Genomic DNA, 18,522 nt, shown 5'->3' with positions numbered 1-18,522 from the left:
ACAATGGATGTTATTTTTTGAAAACTCTCTATGAAAATTAATAAAGTTTTTTACAGATTGTTCATGATTTCATCTATGCATCACTATTTCAAAGTAAAGGTCAGAACACACTCTCTGACTGTGGTGAGTACTCTTCTTGCATATTAATAAATTACAGTTGCACTGTAAAATATTTCATAAATCAATCACCAAATATCAAAACTACAGTCTTTAAGCTTTCCAATGATATATAGTTTGTCAAGATTACTTTAGGTTCTGACTAAGATATTACTGTTTAAAACGTAATTGCAAGTGTCCCACCGGTGGGCCAGTGACAGTTAACAGGATGATCAAATCGTTTTTTTATATTGACCAAACATTTAATTCAAATATCAACTTAATCTTTAAATTTTGGCCACCATTTTAGGATAAAAATGCTAGCCTTTATAATTCCTTTAACAAAAACATGGACATCACAACCCTTTCAAATCTTATCCTTGGTTTAGGGACACCATCCCAGTAGTTCAAAAAAAAAAGAAAAAAACATTTCATATGTATGTTAACATATACGTATACGTAAATAAGCATGTAAACATGAACATATAAACATAATTCCAAAAAATGTGTTTTACGGTGAAGACAGACAGGCGAAGAACGTGACGTGTCATTCCTGCGTCCGCGCTCGCTCTCACCTCAGGTCTACGGCTGTCTGCAACTTATGACAACTTTCCGGCGCCAAGATGAGAAAAAGAAAAAAGCCCAAGATGAGGCCCATGCATCACTTCTAGGTACTTTTATAATCTGATAAACTTTGGATTTTGACAGGTTCTTGTAACTACAAAATAACTGTGGCTTTGATCCTCCAATGGCTTCAAATAATAATTTACGAAGTATTCAGATAATATTTTTTGTGGTAATAAAAACAGACCTAAGGGAACAATCTTTTAAAATGCCATGAAATGCATTATATAAAAACAACGAGGCAATAATGATTGGTTAATTAATAATAATTGAATATCACTGTTAAAATACATAATGTAATACAAAATAAACAATTAATGTACATTGCATGTGTGGCAGAGTGGGTAAGCTCCTCCCCTGTATTTAGAACGACAGCCTATCAGAACATGGTGCTGCTGATAACGCTGTACGTGTTGGGCTGTGTGCTTTGACCTGCCATCCCATCCTAGAATTACCAGCTTTCTGTAAGCGTGTTTGTGTGGTTTCTTTATACTGTTTGTGTATTGTTTTGTTTGGTTGTGCCATTGTATGATTTGTCTTGTTTATTGTATGGTTTCTTTATTGATTTGTTTCTTGCTGTGTGCTTTTTGCTTATTTTGTAGTTTACTTTTATAAACTCTCTGCTTTTGTATTTTTTTTTCATTAAGTGACAACTGACTTTCATCTGAGTCTTGTTTATTATTGGTAATTTAGGAATGCCAAATATCTCCAATCAGGCTCTGGTATAACTTAGTTTGCTGTATGTGATTAATTGCTTTCTCTTGTGTTTTAGGCTTCTGAGAAGGGAGGCTAGTTCTAGTACCCTGGTGGTGGCGTCTGGAGCACAAAGTGTGATCACTGACCTCACTGTGTGTGTGCTCTTGTTTTTGTGTCATATCAGGACACAACTCTGTATAATGTCATGGGTATGACACAGGTATTACAAGGAGAGGGTGACTTATGAGGACATACCCCATGTCCCCTTTTTTCAAAACGCTTATAAATCATACAGAATGAGTTTTTTTGAGAAAGTAAAAATGCACAAAGTTTCCTGTGAGGGTTAGGGTTAGGTGTAGGGTTGGTGTAGGGCCATAGAATATACAGTCTGTACAGTATAAAAACCATTACGCCTATGGGATGAGCCCACTTTTCGTGTGTGTGTGTCTCTGCCCTCCGTGGTAACAAACTTGTGTGTCAGTGTGTAGTTCCCCTCACTTGAAAGGGGTGAACGTAGTCAGCATTAAATAAATTCTTGTTTTAATATTCATAGTGCCATTTACTCCTCCGTAGCTACGCTACACATATGCTGTTATTACAAATGCCTGCAAAGGGCGCTAAAAGGCCTGATAACTGCTGTTACACTTACAGGACGATCAAATCCTTGTTTAATACTGACCAAACATTTAATTCAAATATCCACTTAATCTTTCATTTTTGGACACCTTTCTTCAACAAAAACATGTGGACATCACAACGCTTACAAAAACTAATCCTTGTTTTTATTGGAGGGTTTTTTTTGTCATTTCTGAATGCTTGAGAGACTATAAAATCAATCAGACAACTGTATTAGTAAAATCATAACCATAGGCAACTGACTAATTGTAATTTGTAAATAATACAATTTAATTACAAGTGAGCGATCGACATATTTTATTAAAGTTATATTATGACCCCTATAGTAGTTTTTTTATTTTTTTATTTTTTTACTTCCATAATTTGGGGAGGGGGCACAACAATACAGTTCTGCTTAGGACACCCTTCAGCCAGCAGTGGCCTAACATCCCCAGTGACCCTCTCACGGGACACTGCACTTATACACAAAAGTAAAAAGTAAAAAAAAAGTTTGCATTTGCTTTAAATCCCTACTGCTCATTTAAATGTTTTCTTTGTGTGCTATATGAAGTACGTTTATTTATTTATTTTCTGAGCACACTCAAACGAAAAACCCATCAATCAACACCTCATTACTGATCTAAGTTATGTTTTGTGTTAATACTGTCAGAACACAAGGTTTATGTACAGCCTCAGTTGGTTATATCTGAAATGAAAGAAACAGATGCATGTCTGTATATCAGATGAGTGCAGGTCTTAAAGGGACAGTACTGAACATGCTGCCACGGTTATTAAAGGGATAGTTCACCCTAAAATTTAATTTGTCATTGTTTATTCACTCACATGTTGTCCCAAACCTACAGTATATTCATTTCTTTCTTGTGCTGCACACAAAAGAAGATATTTTGAAGAAGGGGATAACCGAACAGTTATCGGTCCACATTGACTTTGATAGTAGGGGAAAATACTCTGGAAGTCACTGTGAACCAGCAACTGTTTGGTTTTCCACCTTCTTCAAAATAGCATTAATGTTTAACAGAGGAAGAAAAATCATTCAGGTTTAAAACTACTTTTGAGTGAGTACATGAAGGTGAAAAACAAAAACACTAACCTATTTAAATTTGGGGAATTATTCCTTTTATGTTAATAAACACGAAACACAAAGAGAAAAATCACTCAATACTTTTGACTGAAAAACTTTCAAACAAGCCACCAGAGGTCAACTTCTGATTACCCTGACTCTCACACCAGGATGCTCAGTGACTATTGTTTTTAAACTGCATATTATATATATGTTTATATAGTTGCAAGCAGGAAAAGTAATGACACTTCAAAGCAATCAAAAAATGCAACATCTTAATTTCTAATAAAAAATAAAAGATTAAGAGATGATTTACAGTCCTAATAATTCTCTGAATTCGTGATGTGCTCATTTAGTCTCAGTGACACAGAACACAGCACCAGAAACAGAGATGTTCAACATGACATGTTCACGACAGATTCCTGTGAACGATGTCAATCACATTCAGACTGGCTTCTGAAAAACTCTCACATAAGAAGAAAAAGAGTGTTAAATAATATCTCAAATTGTATTCACAACTTTGAGGTAAAGTATTCTCATGATACAAACAAATCTATCAAGGTCTACATTTGTGATTCATAATCTTATACATTTTATTTACCATCTGGTTAACCCTTTGAGTTATTCTATTTTCATTATTTCACAAATATTATGATGTTAATACAATATGCATGATTATTTTAGACTATGTACTGAATATCATTAACTTTGTGCTTATTTTCATTGACTTCCATAATGTATTTTCTTTGGTACTATAGAAGTTAATGGCAACCAACAACTGTTTGATTACCAGCAATCTTCAAAATATCTTCTTTAATGTTCAACATAAGAAAGCAGCTCAGTGAGGAATTGATGACAGAATTGTCATTTTTTGGGTGAACTATACCTTTAAGGTACCTGTCACATTTTGATGACGACTTTATTTAAAATCATATTTAAAGCAGTCTGTACAATATGAATTACTGGAGATTACATTCAAAGATGTATGCAGAGAGAGAGAGAGAGAGAGGGAGAGTATTTCATTGTAGAACTGTAGACATCTCTATTTCATTTTGGTGATGAGAGTTCTTCCTTCCTAAAAAAAAACAAAAAAAAAAGAAACAGATATTTACTGACCCTTTCTTACAGTCATGATTCAGATTGTTAGAGATTGATGTGATTCATCACGTTTTGTGACGTTCAAAACTCACCAGCTCTTCTCGCACAGATGATCTGAAGAAGAATCACAGTAGGAGCAGCAAACACTGCAATCTCTACAACACTCACAATCACTACAGGAACCATGTGTGGACAGAACGGAGAGAAAGAAGAGAAGAAACAATAATCACAATCACTACAGGAACCACGTGTGGACAGAACGGAGAGAAAGAAGAGAAGAAACAATAATCACAATCGCAATCACTACAGGAACCACGTGTGGACAGAACGGAGAGAAAGAAGAGAAGAAACAATAATCACAATCGCAATCACTACAGGAACCACATGAGGACAGAACGGAGAGAAAGAGGAGAAGAAACAATAATCACAATCGCAATCACTACAGGAACCACGTGTGGACAGAACGGAGAGAAAAAAGAGAAGAAACAATAATCACAATCACTACAGGAACCACATGAGGACAGAACGGAGAGAAAGAAGAGAAGAAACAATGATCACAATCACTACAGGAACCACTTGCGGACAGAACGGAGAGAAAGAAGAGAAGGAACAATGATCACAATCACTACAGGAACCACGTGCGGACAGAACGGAGAGAAAGAAGAGAAGAAACAATGATCACAATCACTACAGGAACCACGTGCGGACAGAACGGAGAGAAAGAAGAGAAGGAACAATGATCACAATCACTACAGGAACCACGTGCGGACAGAACGGAGGGAAAGAAGAGAAGAAACAATGATCACAATCACTACAGGAACCACGTGCGGACAGAACGGAGAGAAAGAAGAGAAGGAACAATGATCACAATCACTACAGGAACCACGTGCGGACAGAACGGAGAGAAAGAAGAGAAGGAACAATGATCACAATCACTACAGGAACCACGTGTGGACAGAACGGAGAGAAAGAAGAGAAGCAACAATGATCACAATCACTACAGGAACCACGTGAGGACAGAACGGAGGGAAAGAAGAGAAGAAACAATGATCACAATCACTACAGGAACCACGTGCGGACAGAACGGAGAGAAAGAAGAGAAGCAACAATAATCACAATCACTACAGGAACCACGTGCGGACAGAACGGAGGGAAAGAAGAGAAGAAACAATGATCACAATCACTACAGGAACCACGTGCGGACAGAACGGAGAGAAAGAAGAGAAGGAACAATGATCACAATCACTACAGGAACCACGTGAGGACAGAACGGAGAGAAAGAAGAGAAGAAACAATGATCACAATCACTACAGGAACCACGTACGGACAGAACGGAGAGAAAGAAGAGAAGAAACAATGATCACAATCACTAAAGGAACCACGTGCGGACAGAACGGAGAGAAAGAAGAGAAGCAACAATGATCACAATCACTACAGGAACCACGTGCGGACAGAACGGAGAGAAAGAAGAGAAGCAACAATGATCACAATCACTACAGGAACCACGTGCGGACAGAACGGAGAGAAAGAAGAGAAGCAACAATGATCACAATCACTACAGGAACCACGTGCGGGCAGAACGGAGAGAAAGAAGAGAAGCAACAATGATCACAATCACTACAGGAACCACGTGCGGACAGAACGGAGAGAAAGAAGAGAAGCAACAATGATCACAATCACTACAGGAACCACGTGCGGGCAGAACGGAGAGAAAGAAGAGAAGCAACAATGATCACAATCACTACAGGAACCACGTGCGGACAGAACGGAGGGAAAGAAGAGAAGAAACAATGATCACAATCACTACAGGAACCACGTGCGGACAGAACGGAGAGAAAGAAGAGAAGCAACAATAATCACAATCACTACAGGAACCACGTGCGGACAGAACGGAGAGAAAGAAGAGAAGCAACATTAATCACAATCACTACAGGAACCACGTGCGGACAGAACGGAGAGAAAGAAGAGAAGACACAATAATCACAATCACTACAGGAACCACGTGCGGACAGAACGGAGAGAAAGAAGAGAAGCAACAATAATCACAATCACTACAGGAACCACGTGCGGACAGAACGGAGAGAAAGAAGAGAAGCAACAATGATCACAATCACTACAGGAACCACGTGCGGACAGAACGGAGAGAAAGAAGAGAAGCAACCATGATCACAATCACTACAGGAACCACGTGCGGACAGAACGGAGAGAAAGAAGAGAAGCAACAATGATCACAATCACTACAGGAACCACGTGCGGACAGAACGGAGAGAAAGAAGAGAAGCAACAATGATCACAATCACTACAGGAACCACGTGCGGACAGAACGGAGAGAAAGAAGAGAAGCAACAATGATCACAATCACTACAGGAACCACGTGCGGACAGAACGGAGAGAAAGAAGAGAAGCAACAATGATCACAATCACTACAGGAACCACGTGCGGACAGAACGGAGAGAAAAAAGAGAAGCAACAATGATCACAATCACTACAGGAACCACGTGCGGACAGAACGGAGAGAAAGAAGAGAAGCAACAATGATCACAATCACTACAGGAACCACGTGCGGACAGAACGGAGAGAAAGAAGAGAAGCAACCATGATCACAATCACTACAGGAACCACGTGTGGACAGAACGGAGAGAAAGAAGAGAAGAAACCATGATCACAATCACTACAGGAACCACGTGCGGACAGAACGGAGAGAAAGAAGAGAAGAAACAATGATCACAATCACTACAGGAACCACGTGCGGACAGAACGGAGAGAAAGAAGAGAAGAAACCATGATCACAATCACTACAGGAACCACGTGCGGACAGAACGGAGAGAAAGAAGAGAAGAAACAATGATCACAATCACTACAGGAACCACGTGCGGACAGAACGGAGAGAAAGAAGAGAAGCAACAATAATCACAATCACTACAGGAACCACGTGCGGACAGAACGGAGAGAAAGAAGAGAAGCAACAATGATCACAATCACTACAGGAACCACGTGCGGACAGAACGGAGAGAAAGAAGAGAAGCAACCATGATCACAATCACTACAGGAACCACGTGCGGACAGAACGGAGAGAAAGAAGAGAAGCAACAATGATCACAATCACTACAGGAACCACGTGCGGACAGAACGGAGAGAAAGAAGAGAAGCAACAATGATCACAATCACTACAGGAACCACGTGCGGACAGAACGGAGAGAAAGAAGAGAAGCAACAATGATCACAATCACTACAGGAACCACGTGCGGACAGAACGGAGAGAAAGAAGAGAAGCAACAATGATCACAATCACTACAGGAACCACGTGCGGACAGAACGGAGAGAAAAAAGAGAAGCAACAATGATCACAATCACTACAGGAACCACGTGCGGACAGAACGGAGAGAAAGAAGAGAAGCAACAATGATCACAATCACTACAGGAACCACGTGTGGACAGAACGGAGAGAAAGAAGAGAAGCAACCATGATCACAATCACTACAGGAACCACGTGTGGACAGAACGGAGAGAAAGAAGAGAAGAAACCATGATCACAATCACTACAGGAACCACGTGCGGACAGAACGGAGAGAAAGAAGAGAAGAAACAATGATCACAATCACTACAGGAACCACGTGCGGACAGAACGGAGAGAAAGAAGAGAAGAAACCATGATCACAATCACTACAGGAACCACGTGCGGACAGAACGGAGAGAAAGAAGAGAAGAAACAATGATCACAATCACTACAGGAACCACGTACGGACAGAACGGAGAGAAAGAAGAGAAGAAACAATGATCACAATCACTACAGGAACCAAGTGCGGACAGAACGTAGAGAAAGAAGAGAAGAAACAATGATCACAATCAATACAGGAACCACGTGAGGACAGAACGGAGAGAAAGAAGAGAAGAAACAATGATCACAATCACTACAGGAACCACGTGAGGACAGAACGGAGAGAAAGAAGAGCAGAAACAATGATCACAATCACTACAGGAACCACGTGAGGACAGAACGGAGAGAAAGAAGAGAAGAAACAATGATCACAATCACTACAGGAACCACGTGAGGACAGAACGGAGAGAAAGAAGAGAAGAAACAATGATCACAATCACTACAGGAACCACGTGCGGACAGAACGGAGAGAAAGAAGAGAAGAAACAATGATCACAATCACTACAGGAACCACGTGCGGACAGAACGGAGAGAAAGAAGAGAAGAAACAATGATCACATTCAATACAGGAACCACGTGCGGACAGAACGGAGAGAAAGAAGAGAAGCAACAATGATCACAATCAATACAGGAACCACGTACGGACAGAACGGAGAGAAAGAAGAGAAGCAACAATGATCACAATCACTACAGGAACCACGTACGGACAGAACGGAGAGAAAGAAGAGAAGAAACAATGATCACAATCACTACAGGAACCACGTGAGGACAGAACGGAGAGAAAGAAGAGAAGAAACAATGATCACAATCACTAGAGGAACCACGTGCGGACAGAACGGAGAGAAAGAAGAGAAGAAACAATGATCACAATCACTACAGGAACCACGTGCGGACAGAACGGAGAGAAAGAAGAGAAGAAACAATGATCACAATCACTACAGGAACCACGTACGGACAGAACGGAGAGAAAGAAGAGAAGAAACAATGATCACAATCACTACAGGAACCACGTACGGACAGAACGGAGAGAAAGAAGAGAAGAAACAATGATCACAATCACTACAGGAACCACGTGCGGACAGAACGGAGAGAAAGAAGAGAAGAAACAATGATCACAATCACTACAGGAACCACGTACGGACAGAACGGAGAGAAAGAAGAGAAGAAACAATGATCACAATCACTACAGGAACCACGTGTGGACAGAACGGAGGGAAAGAAGAGAAGAAACAATAATCACAATCACTACAGGAACCACGTGAGGACAGAACGGAGAGAAAGAAGAGAAGCAACAATAATCACAATCACTACAGGAACCACGTGAGGACAGAACGGAGAGAAAGAAGAGAAGCAACAATAATCACAATCACTACAGGAACCACGTGCGGACAGAACGGAGAGAAAGAAGAGAAGCAACAATAATCACAATCACTACAGGAACCACGTGCGGACAGAACGGGGAGAAAGAAGAGAAGCAACAATAATCACAATCACTACAGGAACCACGTGCGGACAGAACGGAGAGAAAGAAGAGAAGCAACAATAATCACAATCACTACAGGAACCACGTGCGGACAGAACGGAGAGAAAGAAGAGAAGCAACAATAATCACAATCACTACAGGAACCACGTGCGGACAGAACGGAGAGAAAGAAGAGAAGCAACAATAATCACAATCACTACAGGAACCACGTGAGGACAGAACGGAGAGAAAGAAGAGAAGAAACAATAATCACAATCACTACAGGAACCACTTGCGGACAGAACGGAGAGAAAGAAGAGAAGAAACAATAATCACAATCACTACAGGAACCACGTGCGGACAGAACGGAGAGAAGGAAGAGAAGCAACAATAATCACAATCACTACAGGAACCACGTGTGGACAGAACGGAGAGAAAGAAGAGAAGAAACAATAATCACAATCACTACAGGAACCACGTGCGGACAGAACGGAGAGAAAGAAGAGAAGCAACAATAATCCCAATCACTACAGGAACCACGTGCGGACAGAACGGAGAGAAGGAAGAGAAGCAACAATAATCCCAATCACTACAGGAACCACGTGCGGACAGAACGGAGAGAAAGAAGAGAAGCAACAATAATCACAATCACTACAGGAACCACGTGCTGACAGAACGGAGAGAAAGAAGAGAAGCAACAATAATCACAATCACTACAGGAACCACGTGCGGACAGAACGGAGAGAAAGAAGAGAAGCAACAATAATCACAATCACTACAGGAACCACGTGCGGACAGAACGGAGAGAAAGAAGAGAAGCAACAATAATCACAATCACTACAGGAACCACGTGCGGACAGAACGGAGAGAAAGAAGAGAAGCAACAATAATCACAATCACTACAGGAACCACGTGAGGACAGAACGGAGAGAAAGAAGAGAAGAAACAATGATCACAATCACTACAGGAACCACGTGTGGACAGAACGGAGAGAAAGAAGAGAAGAAACAATGATCACAATCACTACAGGAACCACGTACGGACAGAACGGAGAGAAAGAAGAGAAGCAACAATGATCACAATCACTACAGGAACCACGTGAGGACAGAACGGAGAGAAAGAAGAGAAGCAACAATGATCACAATCACTACAGGAACCACGTGCGGACAGAACGGAGAGATAGAAGAGAAGAAACAATGATCACTACAGGAACCACGTACGGACAGAACGGAGAGAAAGAAGAGAAGAAACAATGATCACAATCACTACAGGAACCACGTTCGGACAGAACGGAGAGAAAGAAGAGAAGCAACAATGATCACAATCACTACAGGAACCACGTGCGGACAGAACGGAGGGAAAGAAGAGAAGAAACAATGATCACAATCACTACAGGAACCACGTGCGGACAGAACGGAGAGAAAGAAGAGAAGCAACAATGATCACAATCACTACAGGAACCACGTGCGGACAGAACGGAGAGAAAGAAGAGAAGCAACAATGATCACAATCACTACAGGAACCACGTGCGGACAGAACGGAGGGAAAGAAGAGAAGAAACAATGATCACAATCACTACAGGAACCACGTGCGGACAGAACGGAGAGAAAGAAGAGAAGGAACAATGATCACAATCACTACAGGAACCACGTGAGGACAGAACGGAGAGAAAGAAGAGAAGAAACAATGATCACAATCACTACAGGAACCACGTACGGACAGAACGGAGAGAAAGAAGAGAAGAAACAATGATCACAATCACTACAGGAACCACGTGCGGACAGAACGGAGAGAAAGAAGAGAAGCAACAATGATCACAATCACTACAGGAACCACGTGCGGACAGAACGGAGAGAAAGAAGAGAAGCAACAATGATCACAATCACTACAGGAACCACGTGCGGACAGAACGGAGAGAAAGAAGAGAAGCAACAATGATCACAATCACTACAGGAACCACGTGTGGACAGAACGGAGAGAAAGAAGAGAAGCAACAATGATCACAATCACTACAGGAACCACGTGTGGACAGAACGGAGAGAAAGAAGAGAAGAAACAATGATCACAATCACTACAGGAACCACGTGCGGACAGAACGGAGAGAAAGAAGAGAAGAAACAATTATCACAATCACTACAGGAACCACGTACGGACAGAACGGAGAGAAAGAAGAGAAGAAACAATGATCACAATCACTACAGGAACCACGTGAGGACAGAACGGAGAGAAAGAAGAGAAGAAACAATGATCACAATCACTACAGGAACCACGTGCGGACAGAACGGAGAGAAAGAAGAGAAGAAACAATGATCACAATCACTACAGGAACCACGTGCGGACAGAACGGAGAGAAAGAAGAGAAGAAACAATGATCACAATCACTACAGGAACCACGTGAGGACAGAACGGAGAGAAAGAAGAGAAGAAACAATGATCACAATCACTACAGGAACCACGTGCGGACAGAACGGAGAGAAAGAAGAGAAGAAACGATCACAATCACTACAGGAACCACGTGCGGACAGAACGGAGAGAAAGAAGAGAAGCAACAATGATCACAATCACTACAGGAACCACGTACGGACAGAACGGAGAGAAAGAAGAGAAGCAACAATGATCACAATCACTACAGGAACCACGTGAGGACAGAACGGAGAGAAAGAAGAGAAGAAACAATGATCACAATCACTACAGGAACCACGTGCGGACAGAACGGAGAGAAAGAAGAGAAGAAACAATGATCACAATCACTACAGGAACCACGTGCGGACAGAACGGAGAGAAAGAAGAGAAGAAACAATGATCACAATCACTACAGGAACCACGTACGGACAGAACGGAGAGAAAGAAGAGAAGAAACAATGATCACAATCACTACAGGAACCACGTACGGACAGAACGGAGAGAAAGAAGAGAAGAAACAATGATCACAATCACTACAGGAACCACGTGCGGACAGAACGGAGAGAAAGAAGAGAAGCAACAATAATCAAAATCACTACAGGAACCACGTGCGGACAGAACGGAGGGAAAGAAGAGAAGAAACAATAATCACAATCACTACAGGAACCACGTGCGGACAGAACGGAGAGAAAGAAGAGAAGGAACAATAATCACAATCACTACAGGAACCACGTGAGGACAGAACGGAGAGAAAGAAGAGAAGCAACAATAATCACAATCACTACAGGAACCACGTGCGGACAGAACGGAGAGAAAGAAGAGAAGCAACAATAATCACAATCACTACAGGAACCACGTACGGACAGAACGGAGAGAAAGAAGAGAAGAAACAATGATCACAATCACTACAGGAACCACGTACGGACAGAACGGAGAGAAGGAAGAGAAGCAACAATGATCACAATCACTACAGGAACCATGTACGGACAGAACGGAGAGAAGGAAGAGAAGCAACAATGATCACAATCACTACAGGAACCATGTACGGACAGAACGGAGAGAAAGAAGAGAAGAAACAATGATCACAATCACTACAGGAACCACGTACGGACAGAACGGAGAGAAAGAAGAGAAGCAACAATAATCAAAATCACTACAGGAACCACGTGCGGACAGAACGGAGGGAAAGAAGAGAAGAAACAATAATCACAATCACTACAGGAACCACGTGCGGACAGAACGGAGGGAAAGAAGAGAAGAAACAATAATCACAATCACTACAGGAACCACGTGAGGACAGAACGGAGAGAAAGAAGAGAAGCAACAATAATCACAATCACTACAGGAACCACGTGAGGACAGAACGGAGAGAAAGAAGAGAAGCAACAATAATCACAATCACTACAGGAACCACGTGCGGACAGAACGGAGAGAAAGAGAAGCAACAATAATCACAATCACTACAAGAACCACGTGCGGACAGAACGGAGAGAAAGAAGAGAAGCAACAATAATCACAATCACTACAGGAACCACGTGCGGACAGAACGGAGAGAAAGAAGAGAAGCAACAATAATCACAATCACTACAGGAACCACGTGCGGACAGAACGGAGAGAAAGAAGAGAAGCAACAATAATCACAATCACTACAGGAACCACGTGCGGACAGAACGGAGAGAAAGAAGAGAAGCAACAATAATCACAATCACTACAGGAACCACGTGAGGACAGAACGGAGAGAAAGAAGAGAAGAAACAATAATCACAATCACTACAGGAACCACTTGCGGACAGAACGGAGAGAAAGAAGAGAAGAAACAATAATCACAATCACTACAGGAACCACGTGCGGACAGAACGGAGAGAAGGAAGAGAAGCAACAATAATCACAATCACTACAGGAACCACGTGCGGACAGAACGGAGAGAAAGAAGAGAAGAAACAATAATCACAATCACTACAGGAACCACGTGCGGACAGAACGGAGAGAAAGAAGAGAAGGAACAATAATCACAATCACTACAGGAACCACGTGCGGACAGAACGGAGAGAAAGAAGAGAAGCAACAATAATCACAATCACTACAGGAACCACGTGCGGACAGAACGGAGAGAAAGAAGAGAAGCAACAATAATCACAATCACTACAGGAACCACGTGTGGACAGAACGGAGAGAAAGAAGAGAAGCAACAATAATCACAATCACTACAGGAACCACGTGAGGACAGAACGGAGAGAAAGAAGAGAAGAAACAATAATCACAATCACTACAGGAACCACGTGAGGACAGAACGGAGAGAAAGAAGAGAAGAAACAATAATCACAATCACTACAGGAACCACGTACGGACAGAACGGAGAGAAGGAAGAGAAGCAACAATAATCACAATCACTACAGGAACCACGTGTGGACAGAACGGAGAGAAGGAAGAGAAGCAACAATAATCACAATCACTACAGGAACCACGTGTGGACAGAACGGAGAGAAGGAAGAGAAGCAACAATAATCACAATCACTACAGGAACCACGTGCGGACAGAACGGAGAGAAGGAAGAGAAGCAACAATAATCCCAATCACTACAGGAACCACGTGCGGACAGAACGGAGAGAAGGAAGAGAAGCAACAATAATCCCAATCACTACAGGAACCACGTACGGACAGAACGGAGAGAAGGAAGAGAAGCAACAATAATCCCAATCACTACAGGAACCACGTGCGGACAGAACGGAGAGAAAGAAGAGAAGAAACAATAATCACAATCACTACAGGAACCACGTGTGGACAGAACGGAGAGAAAGAAGAGAAGAAACAATGATCACAATCACTACAGGAACCACGTGCGGACAGAACGGAGGGAAAGAAGAGAAGAAACAATAATCACAATCACTACAGGAACCACGTGAGGACAGAACGGAGAGAAAGAAGAGAAGCAACAATAATCACAATCACTACAGGAACCACGTGAGGACAGAACGGAGAGAAAGAAGAGAAGCAACAATAATCACAATCACTACAGGAACCACGTGCGGACAGAACGGAGAGAAAGAGAAGCAACAATAATCACAATCACTACAGGAACCACGTGCGGACAGAACGGAGAGAAAGAAGAGAAGCAACAATAATCACAATCACTACAGGAACCACGTGCGGACAGAACGGAGAGAAAGAAGAGAAGCAACAATAATCACAATCACTACAGGAACCACGTGCGGACAGAACGGAGAGAAAGAAGAGAAGCAACAATAATCACAATCACTACAGGAACCACGTGCGGACAGAACGGAGAGAAAGAAGAGAAGCAACAATAATCACAATCACTACAGGAACCACGTGAGGACAGAACGGAGAGAAAGAAGAGAAGAAACAATAATCACAATCACTACAGGAACCACTTGCGGACAGAACGGAGAGAAAGAAGAGAAGAAACAATAATCACAATCACTACAGGAACCACGTGCGGACAGAACGGAGAGAAGGAAGAGAAGCAACAATAATCACAATCACTACAGGAACCACGTGTGGACAGAACGGAGAGAAAGAAGAGAAGAAACAATAATCACAATCACTACAGGAACCACGTGCGGACAGAACGGAGAGAAGGAAGAGAAGCAACAATAATCCCAATCACTACAGGAACCACGTGCGGACAGAACTGAGAGAAGGAAGAGAAGCAACAATAATCACAATCACTACAGGAACCACGTGCGGACAGAACGGAGAGAAAGAAGAGAAGCAACAATAATCACAATCACTACAGGAACCACGTGCGGACAGAACGGAGAGAAAGAAGAGAAGCAACAATAATCACAATCACTACAGGAACCACGTGCGGACAGAACGGAGAGAAAGAAGAGAAGCAACAATAATCACAATCACTACAGGAACCACGTGCGGACAGAACGGAGAGAAAGAAGAGAAGCAACAATAATCACAATCACTACAGGAACCACGTGCGGACAGAACGGAGAGAAAGAAGAGAAGCAACAATAATCACAATCACTACAGGAACCACGTGCGGACAGAACGGAGAGAAAGAAGAGAAGCAACAATAATCACAATCACTACAGGAACCACGTGCGGACAGAACGGAGAGAAAGAAGAGAAGCAACAATAATCCCAATCACTACAGGAACCACGTGCGGACAGAACGGAGAGAAGGAAGAGAAGCAACAATAATCCCAATCACTACAGGAACCACGTACGGACAGAACGGAGAGAAGGAAGAGAAGCAACAATGATCACAATCACTACAGGAACCACGTGCGGACAGAACGGAGAGAAAGAAGAGAAGCAACAATAATCACAATCACTACAGGAACCACGTGCGGACAGAACGGAGAGAAAGAAGAGAAGCAACAATAATCACAATCACTACAGGAACCACGTGCGGACAGAACGGAGAGAAAGAAGAGAAGCAACAATAATCCCAATCACTACAGGAACCACGTGCGGACAGAACGGAGAGAAGGAAGAGAAGCAACAATAATCCCAATCACTACAGGAACCACGTACGGACAGAACGGAGAGAAGGAAGAGAAGCAACAATAATCCCAATCACTACAGGAACCACGTGCGGACAGAACGGAGAGAAAGAAGAGAAGAAACAATAATCACAATCACTACAGGAACCACGTGCGGACAGAACGGAGAGAAAGAAGAGAAGAAACAATGATCACAATCACTACAGGAACCACGTGTGGACAGAACGGAGAGAAAGAAGAGAAGAAACAATGATCACAATCACTACAGGAACCACGTGTGGACAGAACGGAGAGAAAGAAGAGAAGAAACAATGATCACAATCACTACAGGAACCACGTGTGGACAGAACGGAGAGAAAGAAGAGAAGAAACAATGATCACAATCACTACAGGAACCACGTGTGGACAGAACGGAGAGAAAGAAGAGAAGAAACAATGATCACAATCACTACAGGAACCACGTGTGGACAGAACGGAGAGAAAGAAGAGAAGAAACAATGATCACAATCACTACAGGAACCACGTGTGGACAGAACGGAGAGAAAGAAGAGAAGAAACAATAATCACAATCACTACAGGAACCACGTGCGGACAGAACGGAGAGAAAGAAGAGAAGAAACAATAATCACAATCACTACAGGAACCACGTGTGGACAGAACGGAGAGAAAGAAGAGAATCAATCTCTGAAACTGTGAATTGATTATTAACAATGAACAATTACTGACAAATCATTTATGAATTCACTGATAGTTTCAGTGCATGGCATTCATTAACTCTGATTAATGATCCAGCAGTCATACAGACTACAGTTTCTGATGCTGTGTCAGCTGCTTCTGTGGATCATGAACATTAGTTCAGTTCAAACATAACGTGACATTAATAAGACATGCAGACACTGCAAATGTGTGAGCAGCTGAAGGCATCTCAGTGTTTGAGGTAATGAGCCATTTATCTATTTTAGAGATGCAAAAACCATAAAGGATTATTTCATCAAACCATTTATAAATTCACTGATAGTTTCAGTGCAAGCAAGAAAAGAGAAATGAAAGACTGATGATGTTTAATAGAAATTCACCTTAGCTGTGTTTGACTTTGTTTTTTCTTCAACAGATGTTAAACAAAAACAGCCGGATTGCCTCAGATAGTTTTATCAATTATATCTAAATACATTATTTAATTATGATGAAAGTGTGTATTTACATGTATACTAGCTTTCTTATTGACTTGCTTTCTTTGTGAAAGAGAAAAAAAAGTATTTGAGGTCTACTTATTAAACAAGATAAGCTTTTCTTAAAGTCTACATAAAAAACATATTAATAATAATAAATTTAAAAAACATTACACACATTAAACCACTGAGATGAGTAAGACAGAAATACCTCTCTGTGTAGCTGTTGTCTCGGGGGTTTTAGGAGTCTGTGTCTCTGTATAAGGAGGAGGATTTCAGTTCTGATGCATCATATTTGATCAAATACATCTTAGCTCTGTTTGACTTCATTGTTCATTGACTGATGTGTGTCAGTGATCATGTACCTTGTTCTGGAGAAGCTGCTGTAGTTTGACTGGATTTCTTCTCAGAGTTTGAGCTGCTGACTGGAATCAGTGTTGAATCAGCTGAAGCTGCAGAAGAGGAATGATCTGAACTTTATTATTATTATTATTATAAATACACTACTGAAAACTGAAAGTAAGACTCAGGCAGCTCTAGCTCACACAGACAGTTAAGGACGAGGAGGAGAAACACAAACATAAATGAAGAAATGTAAGGTTAGATGCTGTTTATGTGTCATGCATTCAATTAAAAAAAGCTTTTTCAAAGGCATGTTTTCTATCTATTTAAAGTAACTAAAGTGTAGACAAGACACAGTCCATCTCTGAAGGCATCACTGATGATCTTGTCTCCTGAATTCTGTTCAGTATTTTGTAACATGACACCATCACTAAGGGGAGGAGCATGCTAACAGATTTTAAAGTACAATGTCATTGTCCGATTTGAAAATTGTTTTATCAGGATGAATTTTGAGGCATAAAGCTTCCAAAGGAAAACGTGAACATGTACATGATAGGTAAAAAGTAAACTAAAAATAATTTTTGTTACAAAGGTCAGAACTCTGTTATGATGTATAAGTTTTGAGGTGCACTCTTGTCATAATTTAATCTATTACTGTTTCTACATAATTATTAACAACAAACAGTGGTAAAATATCTATTTAGGAGTCTTATATAGTTTGTGATGATCAGATCAGGATTTAATCATAATATATTGAAGTGATCTTGTGTCAGTTTGCGGGGTTAAAGAAATGTAGT

General features: G+C 41.5%; 1 protein-coding gene and 1 long non-coding RNA gene across 4 annotated transcripts in view; one reads left to right on the top strand and one right to left on the bottom strand.

Annotated features, from left to right (window-relative positions):
* The window catches only part of LOC132127750 (uncharacterized), a 461,390-nt gene that overhangs the window by 384,326 nt on the left and 58,542 nt on the right, over positions 1-18,522 (top strand). The window lies entirely within an intron of this gene.
* LOC132127659 (uncharacterized) overlaps positions 3,987-18,522 on the bottom strand; it is a 31,843-nt gene continuing 17,307 nt past the window's right edge. The window contains exons 5-8 of one of the 2 annotated variants that reach the window (XM_059539644.1): positions 17,749-17,835; positions 17,595-17,639; positions 4,303-4,383; positions 3,987-4,187 (exon numbers count right to left, since the gene is read on the bottom strand). In XM_059539644.1, the coding sequence (XP_059395627.1) occupies positions 4,132-4,187; positions 4,303-4,383; positions 17,595-17,639; positions 17,749-17,835 (269 nt within the window). In that variant the 3' untranslated portion in view covers positions 3,987-4,131. Of the gene's footprint in view, positions 4,188-4,302; positions 4,384-16,903; positions 17,049-17,594; positions 17,640-17,748; positions 17,836-18,522 lie in introns of those variants that run through there. The other variant, XM_059539651.1, reaches the window with a different exon arrangement.

Source organism: Carassius carassius, chromosome 3 (assembly GCF_963082965.1).
Source record: "Carassius carassius chromosome 3, fCarCar2.1, whole genome shotgun sequence".
Taxonomy (NCBI): Eukaryota; Metazoa; Chordata; class Actinopteri; order Cypriniformes; family Cyprinidae; genus Carassius; species Carassius carassius.
Note: the sequence above shows the minus strand (reverse complement) of the source record. Positions and strands in the feature narration are given on the sequence as shown.